Genomic DNA, 16,714 nt, shown 5'->3' with positions numbered 1-16,714 from the left:
AGTCTAACCATCACTTTTTGGTCCTTGTCAAAGTCACTCAAATGCTTATGCTTCCCCATTTTTTCTGCTTCCAACACATTAACTTAAAGGATGAAATGTTCACTTGCTGTGTAATATATATACCATCCTCTGCCAGGTGCCATTGTAACAAGATAATCAATGTTATGTACGTCACCTGTCAGTGGTCATATTGTTATGGCTGACTGGTGTAAATTCTGTCTTAAAATGATTGCTAACCAAATCATTTAGTGGTCCTTAAAATTAAATAATTACATTAAAATTTGGCCTATTGATGATGCATGTACCTCATAAGTCATGACACACAGCTCTCCCCTCATGAAAGTCCCTTTTAATAATAAAAAGTATCAATATTGGTATTAATACCGGTGATTCTTGCCCTGTATTACTTGGATCAAGTACGTGTTGAAAGGTGGTGCTAATGTGTGTGATGCTTTGGCTGTGTGATATATGACATACAACCATGAGTTACAGTTTCTTAGTTTTTTACAAGTTCCCCACATTTCTCAAAAAACATACAGAGGACATGACCTCAGTGTCCTCAGTGGTAGCTATGGCAATGACTGCTCTATCCTTAAAGCTCTGTGTTTGTACACAAGACCCATCCTGCACAGCTTCAGCTCAGATTCTGGAGGTGTCAAGATGACCCTCTGTGCTTTGTTAAAACCATTTGCTTCTGTCTGTGACATGTGGCAACGTTTCAAAAACATGAGTGTTGTGTGTTCAGTAGTGACTGGTTATTGGCGGCACGCTGACGATTCTAACAAGTTGTAGTTCATCTCTAAGCAAACAAAACACAAAAGCAATTCAACTTTCAACACAAATGTTCTCTGGACTCAACCGTGAGTTGTGTTATTACCCTATGCTTGCATGGTTTGGTAATTTGAAGTACTGTTGTTTACACACATACATACAACAGTTATACTGATGATTTAACTATTTATTTAAATTGAGAAAAGAGATGAGAATACTACTTATTACAGAATATACTGTCAGTGTATTGCTTACGTGTCTTTGGTTATGCTGAATTTCCCTTTGATTACCGTTTTTGGTATTTGGCAAGTAACACTCCTCATTTATTTTGAGTGGTGGGTGTATTGCTGAGATGCACACATTTAGAGAACAGTAAACGCAAATCATTTACATACTACATTCCACTGATGCTCTCTCTGATGACAAGATAAGGAGCGCAAGTGTCATACAATCTTACAAAGTGTCTCAGCTGTCTCCACTGTGTCTCACAAATAGTGACAGCACTCCATGTGCTGTCACTATTTGTATTTCTGTATTCCTACTGAAAAATGTACTTACATTTGTCTTCATTTAACCTGACCAAGCAGACTGTTAAAGTCTTGAAATTGTTACTCAAAATTGAAACACCCTGGAATGGCCTTTTTAACCCTACCTGAGCTACTGAACTTTGGCATGCTCTAAATGAAACATAGAGATGTACAGCACTCTTACTGCTTGTTATGGGGATTCAGACATAACATTTGAACGCTGAATCAAACATTGCATGCCCTATAAGGTTCCTTAAAGTCACATTTTTTCACAAAACCCCAAAATAAAATCACAGTTTAAAAAAAACTGTGGCATTAAGTACTACATCCTATTTTGTTATGGCTATCATGACAGCAAACACCTGTCTGATGTTACTGCCACATTTTACAGAAAGACTGCAACATGAGTATTCTCTGGTTTGGTCTCCTACATCCTCAAACATAGCTACCTGGGTCCCTTTGGCCTGCTATATGTTCAACTCCTCTCACCTTGTTTAATTCAGTTTGCTGTCATTGAGTGGCTGCCTATTTGCGTACAGTATGAAAGGGTTGACGGCTGCACTGAAGGCTGCATAAAGCTGCAGACTGAACTGTTGATCCTCAGTGGGATCAACAGCATGAATAACCCTTTTATACTATAAGGTCATTAAATGTTAACATAAAAATATTGTTTAGTGGAACTTTATGCTATCAAGCTTAACAACCGTTAGTCTGCATCATGGGAGGACTCATTTCAGCAGCCTGATGAGGAGGTCGCTGGCAAAGATTCCAGCGACAAGGATGACAACCATAACCAGCAATGTCAGTCCACGGCGTAAAACAAGTTGCGTTACTGAGAGAACATCTCCCACTGTAGTACTAGTGGATGTACTCTGTCCTGGGCCATGCACCTCCTGGTATGTAGGATCCTCCTCAGTACCCTCACAACTGGATGCAGTAGTAGTGACCTGGGCCTGGTTGTGTTTCGGGTCTGGAGGTTTGAGGGAGAACCTTTAGTGTTAATGTTAAACTGCCACACAAGGGATGTTTCAGTTCGTGTGCTGGTGTTTACCTGTGTTTTCCATCCTAACCATCTCTTTTTCTTCTTTGACCTGGACTCCTGCTCTCACAAGAGCCTGAATGTAGACATTAAGAACAGCTGTCAGTAGCTTGTTTCAACCTCAAATGGAGCTCAGGACAAATTTCCTCGACCATTTTGATTGGTCAAGGGATGTACTGTTGATACGCACCTCTTTAGCAGCCTTCTTCCAATCAAGTTTGCACAGAAATGCAATGAAGAAAATCGACTGCACTAGCACACAAACTGTAAGCCCTGTCCATAGTCCTATTACAGAGATGAAAGGGTTTTAATGGCTGTCCTGAATGTTACTTGACAAACAGGAGAAGTGGCTACATTAGAATTTCAAGACACTATTGGTCTTTTCTTACCTACAATCCCCATGTTCGCTGCAAACATTAGGGACACGCCAATGGGGAAGCCAATGAAGTAGTATCCTACCAGGTTGCACAGAGCACCAACCAACTGTTTTCCTGCTCCTCTAAGAACTCCTCCTGCCACACCCTGTTGACGTCAAACAGATCCGGTTGAAAACATTCTGTCATTTCAGCTAATATTCTGTCAATATCAGATATCAAAAGGATGACATTGTTGCCAAAATTGTTTCTCACCGCAATGGCATCAGCAAGATGCAGGAAACCAAATATGAACATGACGTCGGCAACCCTCTGTAAAATGTCTCTAAAAAACAGAAACAATACAGATGGAGATTCAGTACATCTTATCTTTGTTTATGTACAGTGGGGACCAAAAGTCTGAGACCATTAGTTAATGGTAATTTAATGTTTAATTTTGCATTTGTTTTGACTGTAGTACAATTTTTTTTTCATTACAAATTGTATGAAACATTAATGAATATCTTAGTTTTTAATATGTCCTCCTTTTACTTATTGACAGCATGCATTCAAGCCGGCAAGGACTCCACAACTTTGTGCAAAATCTGATCAAACATGTAATCCCTGCAGGATCTGACATCATATCAAAGACCTTCTTGTAGCGTCACAGAATGCTTGGCTTTCTCAGTCTTCAAGTGCCACCATAAATGTTCAATGGAGTTGAGGTCAGGTGACTGTGGAAAAAAAGTGTATTGACAGTCAGGACTGCTTGGTCTTCTTTGGTCTAAGTCAGTGGTCCCATACCTTTTCCAGCTCAAGGCTCATTTGAAAATCTCAAAAATGTTGGTGGCCCACATCCGACCCCATAAGAAAACAGGCCAAATAATGCCTTCTCAGAGCCCTTTTTATTTTAAGGATAGCGATCGAACATTCAATATAGAACTGAAAGCAGGGAAAGCTCCATTCTTTTTTAGTTGACATGGGAGAGATCACTTGTTGATTTACCATCTGTCTCTTAATTCACTTGCCTTTTAACTCTTCCTGTTGCTAACCAGCTATCCATTTTGATACTCCAGCTTCTGCCATGGATGTAAATCCCAATCACACAATCACTGACATAGCAAACAAGTATACAATGTGGTCTGGAGGCAAAGTGGTTTTAAAAACATTACCTATATTATTATTATATTTTCTATAACTACATCTTTTCACCAAAATTTTACTGTTTATCAAATGATTTGTCGACCCACTTGCATTACCTTCGCAGCCCACCAGTGGGCACCAGCCAACAGGTTGGGAACCACTAGTCTGAGTAGTCCTTGCGAAGCTTTGGGGTGTGATTGGGGTTATTAGCTTGCTGCAGTATGAATCCTTCTCAACACAGATGCAAACCAGAGGGCTTATCATGTCTGAAGAATGAAGTGGTCAGGGTGCAGTAAGTTCAGTGCAGGTATCCACCATCATGTTTCACTGTCAGTTTGTGGTATCATTCTCGTTGGCTCCTTACACGCACCCTTCTGCTTACTGCCATACAGCTCAAATAAGACCTTTTCCCGTCATCCACTGTGAAATGTTGGTATTTACTAGCCCACCCCAAGCTTAGGCCAAGTTTCCCCTGCTGAGAAGTGGTTTAGAAATTGCTACTTGTCCTCAGAAACTGCTATATGACAGCTTTCTTTTGACTGTACTTTTGCTTATTGGAGCCTTGGGTTCTTAATTTAGCAAATTCTGTATGTGTGATGAAGTTCTTTTTTTATCTCTCAGGGAGATAAGCATGATGTATTTATTTTCTGATAATGTGGTCACTTTTGGTCTGCCCAATTGTGCTTTGATCAGCTTATCCAATTTCTGCTAAGTGGTTTTAAGTTCTATGGACTGACCCCAAACATTTAGTCCAGCCATATTTTGAAGCAGAGACAGCCCCTCTTTGCTTAGAATATAAATTTGACTTCTAACAGTAAGTAATGATCTGCTGGAAACTTGAGGCACAGCCTTATTTTAACAAGTGAACACTGGCTGCATGTTGAGTTACTAGAACAAGCCTCTGATTATTAGATAAAATCCACCTGAGTGTCATCTGAGCACATGCTTCAATGGAAGGGATTCAACTCAAGGAAATCTGACCTTCTTGTACAAAGGAATTAAGTTCTTCAATGCCCCAAATTTGCTTAAATTTGGTTGCTGACCTGGAAATCTTAAAGATTTCTTCTTCATTTTACATAACATAATTTCTTTAAATGTTTTTAAATCTTAAATCTTTCTGATTATTTACAGGTTTACATGAAAATATTAGAGATTTTCAAGGTTATCTCAGACTTTGGATGCCACTGTATCTAAATATCTCAAGGCCAACTGAAAAATATGATGAACACGTACCGACATTGCACATGAACAAGATCTTTCCTCCATATCTCAAATTGCAACAAGACACATATAATATGACATAATAACACAATAACCTTCATGAAAAATCATCTTTAGTATCTGTTTCTTGACTACCATCATGGCTAACATATGTTATATTTCACTCAAGACTGGGAAGAGTGTTCTCATGTTAGTTAATTAAGTTTGTTTAGGTACACTGAAATGGAACTAACTGGGTGGCCTCTGAAGATGAGAGGACTAGCTGTCTTAACAGTGCTGGCTTTGCCGTCACCAGTAAGGAGATCAATGTTTGTGAGTCAGCATGACGATTATGATGACTCGTTTAATATGTGACAGTCTGAAAAACAATGTGAAACTGGTACATAGACTGTGACAAGACAAAGACATAACAGCTGAATAATTGTCAGTGCATGAAAGTGAAAGGTTATTGTGCCAGAGATTTTACTCACTGCTCTGAGGTGAAAATGTATCCAATGACATTTCTGGCGAGGCTGAGACTAGCTCCAACAAAACATGCAATGATGACTGCAACAAGAAAGAAAAGGCAAAATATATTGTTAAAAAAGTTGCACTGGAGGAAGATAATTTGTTTAAAACAGTACATATATTTAAATAAAAGGGGAAAAGACAAGAACTCAGACATTCCATTTGTACTGCTAGATGAGAACTGCAGTTAGTACATCAAAACAGAGGACATTTTGGCATCAATAATACATTTACAATGCACTATAAACAACATAAAGTGTAATTATTTTCAATGCAATTTGTGGATTGAATTTAGTGATATGTCCTGTGATGGGCCAATGGTCAAATAAATTGCAAAATGATCTCTGAGATAAACAGCCAATGGAAGAATGTTTTAATAAGTCAGACTAAAAATCTATACAAACATAAATGTATTCTTAAGGTTCTGGGAACACAATAGACTATTTTTGGGACAGAGCTGCAATTCTGGTTATAAGGCCCATGCAGGAAACAACGGCCGACCATAATGACCCTGACAACTACATGGTGATTACTCCATCAACAAAATGGTATCAATTTGTGTTTGTCCTGATACTGTATGGCTTTAAAAAAAAGTATAATTTCACTTTATCAACACATCATTTTCAGATGATAATTTCTCATGTATTACTACGCATTTTCCCTTTTAAGTGTATATGTTTTAATGTGCTTCACGTGACTTGTGTAAAGGGTTTTTTTTGTGTTGATGGGACACAAATATAAACCCCTTAAAAACCTCCCATAAAAAACCCTGAAGTGGAGCCCCTGATGATGTGAGTTGTAGCCAGTGTCAGGGAACATCATGAGAAACGTTTAAGGGTAAATCTGTAAATTATAGCATCTGCCTCTTGTTTGAATTTCTGTTGAAAATTGAAATGTGATAGCAATTGTTTGCTAGCTACGAAGAGAGGCAAAGGACATGTATATGTAACATCACTGACATGAAAGGTAACAGTATGAGGGCAATGCCCTGGCCTCCAGCACCACTGCAAGTAACCTCAGAGTCATCTTTGATCAGGACATGCCTTTTAACTCCCACATAAAACAAACTTCAAGGACAACGCAAAAATCAGGCACATCCTGTCTATAAACGGTCTGTTTATTACTTCTAGGTTGGATTATGGCAAGTATTTAATATCAGGCTGCCCCAACAAGTATTGCAAAAAGTTCTTTAAATTATATATTCATATATATCATCATATTATATTTACATCATATTTCTCCCATAATCACTTCTCTCACTGGCTCTCTGTAAAATCCAGAATCTAAAATCTTCTCACCTACATACCCTCATAGTACTTTTTATTTTATGAAATGTAACATTAAAAATTCAACTTGACATGAAACAAGTGTTATTGGGAAAAATACTATAATGGAATTAAAAAACAGACTTACAGGCACTAAAAAAATCTATTATCAAATAAAAATGTAGTTCTATAAAACTCGATAAAACTACAAACATTTAAGGATAATGATTCGGGTTTCACAAACTATTGTTTCATTTATATATTTTACAGAAGTTATTCATATGATTATTTATTTTATCATTTATTTAAAACTGAACACTTTAGAGCTTCATGTGAAACCACTGGCCCAAAGAGGTAAAGGCATTTCAGTACTTTCAAAACTTTCTGTGTTGGTTCTTACATGCGCAGATGATGGGGACTTTACATGATAACTTGGCCTGCTCTATGTTTCCTGCACCAAGAGCATTTCCAACCCGTACACTAGCAGCAGCAGAGAATCCTAATGGGAACTGTGGGAAAAATAGAAAGGTAATACCTTTTCTGTAAATATAATTTCACTGGAGCAATGGCCTATGCACAAGCAGTGAATCAGCAATTATAATTACCATGTAAGCTACAACAGCCAGCTGATATGTTATTGACTGAGCTCCCAGCTCAGCCTCACTAATCACACCTGCCAGGAATCCTCCCACCTCAAACATCCACCACTCTAGACAGAGCATGAGCATACTGGGAATGGCCAACTGGACGAAGGGTCCCCACTCCTGTAGACAGTCGAGTGACCAACCTATGGGTCAGGGGTCCAGAAGTTAAGCAAGTGTGTAGAATGCAATAATACCTTTTCATTTACGGTAATTTACGTTTAAATTTTTCAGTTCATGTTAGCAGTAGCTTGGCCATGTGCTGATGTGAGAAAATGTATTAATTTGAGTTCAGCATTTGAAACTATTCAAATGCTGCAGGTGTGTTTTAGAAATAATAATAAAATGGGCTTAGCGTTAAATAGAGGTTGAAAGTGCTCACTCAATACATAACTTATCATGCAATCTTTTACTTCAGAAAAGGACCAGAATACTACTTTACTGTATTACTAGTAAATTAATAGCTAGTCTATGTATGTGTTCTGACAAATGATGGAACTTAAACGTGCTAACCCTGAGCAGCTACGTCACAATTGTAACCTCTCCTCCACACTACATTACACAGTTATAGAGTGTTACTAATTTTGTCAATCATTATGCACTGGAACGTTAACAATTGACAACTATTGTTGTGAAAGACCACTAACTTGAAAAATGACGACGGACAAAATTAGAGAGAATGAGAAAATTAATACCATCAACTACATAAAAAGAAAAAAAACTAATTTCAATCATTTCATGTGGTGGTCTAAGACTGGAAGACATCTTACCTCCCCATGTGGCCTTGTGCAGGCCCCTCCAGCAGATGTAAACATATAAGACCACTGCCAACAAATACTGAGATATGGCATTGGCTGCTGCAGATCCACTTAAAATAAAAATATCAGATTTTAGAGCAAAGAAGAAATGTTGGTAAAAACATTTTTGACTTTTTATGTATGTTTTGTTCAAATAGTCATTTGGGTTCTTAAGGATGTTACTATAGCCCCTTTTCCACTGGTCAAAAAAAACCTGCCAAGACATGCTAACATCAGGTTTTTGTCCACAATGGAAAAGGGTACAATCGGCATTCCCTCCCGAGTCAAATGACTCTGTAGTAGACACAGGTATTAATCGGCTCTAGCTCCAATTGGCAGTGATGTAAACACAACACTTGGGTGTCTCCCCTTTTCTGTGCTGTGACGTCTTTCAGAGTGTAGAAATTATAAATTGCCCAGCGTGGTGCTGTTAAACCAGAAACACCATAGCTACACAGCGCTTGGAGATTAAAGAGTCATAAAAAACACACAATCACCAATCGAAGAGTCTCATACGGAGGCTCCATGCTTACAGGAGCACCAACCCGGGGATGAGAGTCTGCAAGGCAGCTAAGAGCTCACTTTCTCCCTTGCGTCTGTGTGTGTGTGTGATGTGTAACTGAATATGATGACATTGCTTTCCACAGTTGTGTGTCTCTTCTCTCCGATCAGAAAAGCACACTCGGCTGGCAGCATTAAAGGAGTCTTTTTTCGCCTTTTTTAGCAGGTTTACCAGCATTTTAAAAACCCACTTATAGTCGCTAATTTTGGTGTAAAAAGACTTAAAATCTGTGTACATTGTTACCCAATATTCAGTCTGATTATTGGGCTTGGACAGATTGATGGAATGGCCAACATAACTAAAGTCATTAAGTCATTATAAGCAATTGAGTACCAAATACACTAATAATTATTGAGCTCTATTATAATAATGATGTGGGAAAACTTACGCAACACCCAAATCCAGACGATAGAGGAAGATGTAGTTGATGACTGCATTGAGGATATTTGCAATTGCCCCAGTTATCACCTGAGGCCATATAATTCCCTGTAACGTACAGCACAACATTGGCTCAATATTCATTTTAATGGCAGAATGAAGTTTCTGTCAAGAAAATTTGAGAACAAGAAAAAAGTGTCACCTGATTTTGTAGATACCTCCCTTGCAGCTGGTACATAAAAGCTGCCTGAGGGAGGAAAACATGAAATTGCAACAGTGTCACTTTAACATAGGTAGAGTATAAGAGTATTGTTTAAGCAATAAGACACGACTGTGAGTCTGCAGCCCTGCTAGCAGATCTAAGAGGCTGCACTTAGGCACTTAGTGGCCTCACAATGGCCACTGTGCCTCACAATGACAATGCTAGCATGATGATGTTTAGCAGATGCATGGCCAGTGTACATGAATGGTCATGAATGTATGCATTTTCAGGTGTGATAGTATGGATGGAGATTGTTTCAAATACAAGCTTAAACAGTCTTCAGAACAGACATTGTTTTTGTTGCAAAACGCTGTTTTAAAATAAAGCCGTGGTGTTGTGGACATAACCAAAGTAAAGCCAAGACTTAAGACAATGTTATAATTATGCAAATATTTAGTCATAAACCACAGTATCTGACAAATTAAAATTTTGATCTGGTGACAGTGCAAAATGAAATCGCTGAAACTAATGTCATGATAATCATTCCTATAGATGAAAAAATTTCAATAGCAACCCAAAAACCTGCCAGTTGTGCTGGATGAAAAGTCAGGGGATCACCAAAGTCGGCAGGATTCATCCTCTGGGATGTATGTATGGGAATATTTGTACCAAATGTCATAGAAATACATCCAATGAACAGACTGGATTTTGAGATATTTCAGTCTGGACCAAACAGAGCAACACTGGCATCCATAGAGACATGGTGCTAACATGACCTCTTTGAGAGTTTTGTAACTATTGTATTAGTGTCTAAAATGTATCAAACTCACCGGCAGAGCAGGCATGAAGATCTTCACATACAGCTGGGAGAGACTTCATGCAGAAAGACAAACAGAACAAATAATGTTTGCATGTGATATTGTGGGATATTGTACATAAAATGGGAATGTATGAGGTTACGAGTCATTAGGATTCTTCTTTCTGTGAAAATCTTTATCAAAGTTCATGGTGACTTTTCTTTTGAGTCTTATTTCTTTTTAAGCAGTGATGAAGTTTAGAAACAGTAAATATTTAAAAAGAAAGAAATCTTTCTTTATTTCTAAAAATTCAAACATGGACTTCAGATAAGGCTGTGGTGCTCTGCCTCATCTTTATCTAACACAACCTTTGTTTGGCCCTTGCCAAGTTCAAATTGAGCTGTTCAAAAATGCAGTAGGAGTTAACTGTGATTGGTTTTTCATTTTAGAAAATAAAATAAAATTCATTCCACTGACTAAAATCTTTGCATCTTTAAAGTAACAAGTACAATAACAGTAACAATAATAGAAATGTAGTGGAGTCAAAAGTACAGTATTTATCTTTAAATGTAGCAGAATAAAAGTCACAAGTTTCCAAAAAAAAAGTATATACTCAAAAAATGTACAGTAAAGTACAGTTCTCTGTTTCTGTCAACCCCTGCTTACCAGTCAAAAGTGGTTTTGACCACTACAAAGCTGAATATATACGCTTTGTATGAGATTGAAATGAGACAGAAGTACGATGTAAGAGAAGCACAGGACACAATTCAACTTTTCCTACTCTCTCACTCCTTGCACCTTAATGCACCTGATTTGTCCTGCTCTTTATTTCAATGCCTACAGATACACTGTGACTTCATCACTCACCTGTCTTGTATGTCCCACAGTCACAACTAAAACTAGATGTACTCCCTCTATCTCTATTTTTAAATCGAAAGACACTATTTTATTCACTTGGCTTTTTGGCTCACTAACCTTTAAGTCCTTTGTCATGTTCATAATTGTGTATTTGCTATTTGTTGTTTCTTGTTTTTGTTAATATGTTTATTATGTAGATAGTATATTTAGTATGCTTATTTTATACATTTGTTTTAGTTACTTTTATTTATCTTAATGTCCTTTGTATAGCACTTTGGTCAGCTCAAGCTGTGTTTAAATGGTCTCTAGAAATAAAGTTGATTTGACTTGACTAAGTCACTGCCAGTCTGTTAGGGACAGACTTCTGCTGTTGTAGTAGTTCAGTAGGGGCCCTTATTGTGAATGGGTGCTATACACTACATGCCCAGCACCAAACAGCAGAAGCATGACATGGTCTGCCCTGTTTTGACTCTTAATGTTTGGACTTTTGTTGATTTCCTGTTTTACTTTGGAATTTCTTCCCTTGTGTTTCTCACAGCTGTTTTACTTCCTGTGTTTGTCCAGTGTCCCTCCATTGTGATTGTCTGCCCCACCCTAATGTATTTCACCTTTATCCAATCTTCCCTGCCTTCCTTGTGTAGTTAAGTCTGTCTTTCCCTGAGTCAGTTTTGTTCCCTTGGAATTTTCTGTTCTGTTCCGTGTTTCCCTCGTGTCTCCAGCATTTCAAATTTGGTTGTTTCCTGTTTGTAATTCCCTAGTTGGATCTCCACTGTTCTGTTCCTGACTGCTTGCTTGTGTTGTCTGCATTTGGGTGCAGTCATCCTAACATGTGACATAGCAGTGGACCATTTAGCATCTAAACAGCCACATCCCTCTCAGGAGCTGGTGGAGACCAAACCAGGGCTGCAGTTGAAAAGTCTTTTTTGCTTAGGAAGCTTCCTAACAGCATGAAATGACCCAGAAGTATCTAAGTGGCAGTCATTATAAGAGCTGTTTGAATTCTCAAAATCATAAGGTAAGGAGATTCAGTGTTTCCTATCTTATGTCCTTCAGCATAGGAAGCACTAGACCATCCTTCACAAAAGGAAAGGGGAAAATGCTGTCCCACAATTCCTTGCCACAGAAACATTTTAAACAACGCATCTATGGATGTATTGGACACACTACTGTAGTTTAACCCCGGCAGACCCACATAAAAATGGAAACAATAGTGCATCTGTTTTATGTTTGTGACATAATTTACAAACTTATGGAAATGCTTGTGTGAGTTCCAAATCCATAAATGATTCTTTCTGTCCAGATTTCCAGTTAACAATATCGTTAAAACAAAATACTGCATAAGATTTTACAAAATCCCTTCCCATTGTATAAAGCACTAAAAATCAATTTTCTCCACTTAACAAATGCATAAAAATGTCAAAAACTTGCTTATTGGAAACTCTATATAGCCTACTTATGTCTGAATACAATTTATTCTGACCTCTTGTTCAGTTTCTTATTTTTATTTAATTATTATGTTAATGGGTCAGCTTTCTCTGCTTGTATATTCCTTTCATGTTCTCTTATTTCAACCCTGTTTGTTTTTGTGGTTGGGAAAGGAACAATTATCGTCCATGTATTATAAATAAAGTTGGTTTTACAAAAAATCCTTGTCAAAGTTCAGCTGAAGTCTCTCTGTATCACCATCATCTTTTCAAGGGTCTTTATGAATTGTCCTTTACATCTTTCCTTAACCTCATGATGTTTTCCATTCAGGTCAAGGAAAAGTGGTTAGGAAAGGAGATTATTTTGACTTTTCGACTGCAGTCCTCCCCTTCGTTGGGGTTTAATGGAAGTTTGCATCCATTATACTACATTACCTCCTCCTTCTGGTATTATCCACCCATTACAGTCTTGTAATTAGACCGGTTTCTTTCAAAAACCTAAACAGACATTTCCTCCTCTCAACTGTATCCCCACCCTCAAGCACATCTTTACACTGATCTCAATTCGCCCTAGCTTCTGTAGCCCTGTCAACCTTCTTCATATTTCCTACATGAAATCAAAACATCCTCCACTGTCTCCTTTAGTTGACACTGATTACAATGATCAGCTGGATGTTTCCTTATGTAACAATAAAAGCAGACTGAATATAGGACATACATTAATAGGGTGGCCAGGAGCACAACTCCAAATGAAAGCCAATGTTGCTCCGTATCTGCTGGATGAGTAAATAAGCAACTACTTGCTAGCAAGTTTGCCGTATCAACTTAAAAGGTGATGTGTCAGTGTTGTGTTGACAGCTTGTTTTTGCTCCCCCCAAGTAGCCAAGTAAGGTAAGTGTAAGTAAATAAATTCTCTCAATAAACAGCATTAAGTAATCGCTTTCATTCCATTTCAAAATTTCTAAAAGTGTAGATTGTCCAGATAAAACTCCATGTCTGGCAGTGTCACTGAAAGAGATGCTGAAGGCATGTGTTGTTTTGGGGATTAAGTAATGACTGACCTGGCGACCTCTGGGCTCTGTTTGACAGCAAGTAGGAGAGGTTCAGTGTTTATGAGGATGGCCCAGCAGGGGAAACAGGCCAGCAGCAGAATCAGAATCCCCCTCTGGAGAATCACACCCACACGCTTCAAGTTACCGCTCCCATACGTCTGCATGAAACAGGCACACAGATACTCAAATAAGAAGACACCAAATCACACAAATATTCAAGGGTATAACTGGTCAAAGAAAGCTAACATGATACAAAAGCTCATTGTTGAATTGTTTATAAGGGGACCCCAGGATAACCTGGGAACCCAGCAGTACTGCTTGTGTTTGTCTTGGTTAGATAAACAAAGAAAGAACAACCTCTGGTGAGGACACTACCTGAGATATGAGGGTATCACATGTTAGCGACAAACCAGTTCCAATGGAAATACCAGTGACGTTAACCACCTGTAAATTACAACAGAACATAATTCAGGAAAAAACATTTACATTAACAAATTAAAGTGACAACTGACAGGCTGGGTTACCAGGATAAACACAGATAGGACTCAAGCAAGTCTCCTCACCGCAATTGACAACGATACTCCTGCAAGTTCAGTTTTTCCCAGGTGACCACAGAACACTGTGCTGACGAAACTGATCATAAAGATCATCAACTGGGAAATTACCTGGAGTACAAATATAAACAATACCTTTTGGTCATTTTCTAGGTCATACTGTACAGAGTCCAGATACATTCATACAAAAGTAAAAATAAACATGAGTTATCATAGACTTAAAAAAAAAAGTAAAGAGTTATCATTTAACATGAAAAAATATCACAAATACGGTGCATTCAGAGAGGATTCAGACCCCTTCAATTTTATCACATTTTATGTTGTAGCCTAACGCCAAAATATGTTTTTCCTATACTCAATACTCCATGACAAAGTGAAAACATAATTTTAGAAATGTTTTTGCTATGACACTTGGAATTCAGCTAATTTCTCTTAATCATCGTTAAGATGTTTCTACACCTTGACTGGAATCCATCTGTCGTAAATTCAATTGATTGGACGTGATTTGGAAAGGCACACACCTGACTATTTAAGATCTCACATCTGACAATGTATATCAAAGCAAAAACCAAAACAAAAGGTGAAGGAACTGCTTGCAGAGCCCAGAGACAGGATTGTGTTGAGGCAGATCAGGGGAAGGCTACAAAAATCATTTCTGTTCCATTGCAGGTTCCCAGGAGCACAGTGGCCTCCATCGTTCTTAAATGGCAGATGTTTAGAACCACCACGCTGGCTGCCCACCCAAACTGAGCAAACCGTGGAGAGGGGCTTTGGTCAGTCTCGCTAAGCTCCAGAGACCCAGACCTCCTAACCTTGGGAAAATATTTTCAGTACCATGATAGTGTAATGCTTAGTTCACATGCCTCCACACCACTTCACCTTGCACATGGTCATTTCCCTACTCACCATCAAGTTATTCAACATATGAATCGCCTATGACAAAAACAACACAATCACATATTCTTAAGAAATCTAATGAAAGAACATCTACATTTAGGATTAGTCACCTGTTTGCAGCCGTGCGGCCATTGTTTCCATGATTCATATTTTATTGAATGACAGGTGTGCCAAACCTAAGTGAATTTAATTCAATTCAATGAAGGGCCTTGTAGTGACACTTATTTTGTATATTGTAACATGTTTTCATTTTCAGGTACAGAAACTTGTTTTGACGTGAAGTATTGTTGATGTAAAGTGTCCTCATCTATTGTCATGTTAAGTAAGTAACGGCACAGTGCTAATGAAAAGTCACTTTTAACAATCTGCGACACACGGACAACTTCAATGCCTGGTAGCTAGCTAGCTTGCGAATTACGTTACGTTAGCCTAACGTTATCAACGTTAAATATTTTTGACAGGTCTGCGTCAACTTAAATCAATTCACACTGTCAACTTTTGACCACCACCCCAGCTCCAAGCCGCTCTCATCTGAGGGACCAGCGAGACTGAATGAGGAGCCATAAAACCTGTATCTGCTGCCGCGGACGCGCAGCTCGTTGAAATGATTGACATGTGCCAGTTATCCCCGCTTGACGTTTCGGGGACTGAGCCCGGCGCTATGATTGGTCGAATCTTCTTCTTCTCTCACTCGGCTGACTACACGCTGCTGCCCCTTGCTGCTGGACGTGGGTACTGCATGCGCACAATTAATTCAACTTTTTACTTAGTCCGCAGCGACAAGTCGTACCTGCGTATGATACTGTCAAAATACATACAGGTTGGCAGGTCTGAGCGATCCTGTGTGGAGATGGGAGACATTTTCGGGAGGGACAACCGCCTCTGCCGCACATCGGTCAGACCCATATTCAGTCAATGACCCAAGTCTCCACTCAGTGAAGGTTTGCCCAAAAAAGCACCTAAAGGACTCCCAGGCTGTCAGGGTGACACCTGTATTCTTATACAATGAGGCTGCCATCTTAAAGAGGGATGATTGAATTCATGGCCAATAACTAACTAATACATATACAATGGTACAGTGGTAGAAACGTGAGCACAATTTTGGTTTCGTCAGATCTCAGTTCAATTTTAAATCCGCTGTGCTGGAGTACGGGAGCAACACTGTCCGTGAACAGAGAAACACACACACTCACACACACACACGCTGCTCTTCGATAACACACACAGGGAGCACACACTCTCCGGCTCAGTCTTACCACTGGTCCCGCTAGTTGGAAAAGTTGCACCAGCTCCTGTCGGTACTCCGGCGGGATGCAGCCCCGAATGCTCTTCTGGCAAAAGCCCCAGCCTTTACCGGGCGCCTGAACAGCAGGAGCCGCTTCCCCTGCATTTAAATCCACCCTCACTCCTTCACTGCATTTCACGGGCGTTGTACCAGAACCGTCCATAGCGGAACAACCTCAAGTCTCCACAGACAACCTGGCCCCTCATGTCACACCAGCTTCATAACCAGCTGCCAGAGGAGGGGTTTGCAGCGCCGCGACCACTGGGCAGAGCTCATTATGCATGAGAGTGCACTTACTGAGGTTCAGTATTAAACAGCCAAGATGTAAATATACATGAATTATGAACTCGCGTAAATATATATTTAATATATTTATGCAAGTTTATTAAAACAACATACATATAAAAGGTCTATATGATTATAGGTCTTACTTATTAATTC

At 39.0% G+C, this 16,714-nt stretch overlaps 1 protein-coding gene across 3 annotated transcripts; it reads right to left on the bottom strand.

Moving 5' to 3' along the window:
• Positions 1 to 943: 943 nt before the first annotated feature.
• LOC139636604 (multidrug and toxin extrusion protein 1-like) lies at positions 944 to 16,517 on the bottom strand. 3 transcript variants are annotated; one of them, XM_071504820.1, is made up of 16 exons: positions 16,245 to 16,517; positions 14,101 to 14,202; positions 13,913 to 13,981; positions 13,547 to 13,695; positions 10,237 to 10,279; positions 9,407 to 9,451; positions 9,215 to 9,312; positions 8,238 to 8,335; positions 7,432 to 7,613; positions 7,227 to 7,335; positions 5,525 to 5,600; positions 2,967 to 3,036; positions 2,727 to 2,859; positions 2,528 to 2,622; positions 2,350 to 2,413; positions 944 to 2,268 (listed from the first exon to the last, which is right to left on the bottom strand). In XM_071504820.1, exons 1-16 carry the CDS (start codon positions 16,434 to 16,436, stop codon positions 2,027 to 2,029), a joined length of 1,767 nt encoding a protein of 588 aa, XP_071360921.1. In that variant the 5' UTR covers positions 16,437 to 16,517; the 3' UTR covers positions 944 to 2,026. The 3 variants fall into 3 exon arrangements, with proteins under 3 accessions (XP_071360921.1, XP_071360922.1, XP_071360923.1); XM_071504821.1 differs by lacking the exon at positions 16,245 to 16,517 and adding an exon at positions 15,099 to 15,236 and having other exon boundaries at positions 1,877 to 2,268; XM_071504822.1 differs by lacking the exon at positions 16,245 to 16,517 and adding an exon at positions 14,613 to 14,751 and having other exon boundaries at positions 1,877 to 2,268.
• Positions 16,518 to 16,714: the final 197 nt, after the last annotated feature.

The sequence above is a fragment of the Trachinotus anak genome, unplaced genomic scaffold, assembly GCF_046630095.1.
Source record: "Trachinotus anak isolate AG129_WGS33_773 ecotype Australia unplaced genomic scaffold, CSIRO_AGI_Tana_v1 ptg000019l, whole genome shotgun sequence".
Taxonomy (NCBI): domain Eukaryota; kingdom Metazoa; phylum Chordata; class Actinopteri; order Carangiformes; family Carangidae; genus Trachinotus; species Trachinotus anak.
The sequence above is the reverse complement of the archived record's forward strand: the minus strand, read 5'-3'. Positions and strand labels throughout refer to the sequence as shown.

Excerpts from the sequence above, each read along its gene's own strand:
- LOC139636604 (XM_071504820.1), bottom strand. The coding sequence starts at position 16,436 with ATGGACGGTTCTGGTACAACGCCCGTGAAATGCAGTGAAGGAGTGAGG. Across the intron at positions 13,696-13,912 it reads GTGATACCCTCATATCTCAG|ACGTATGGGAGCGGTAACTT; the intron begins GTAGTGTCCTCA and ends TGTTTCATGCAG. Across the intron at positions 10,280-13,546 it reads CAGAGCCCAGAGGTCGCCAG|TCTCTCCCAGCTGTATGTGA; the intron begins GTCAGTCATTAC and ends TTCTGCATGAAG.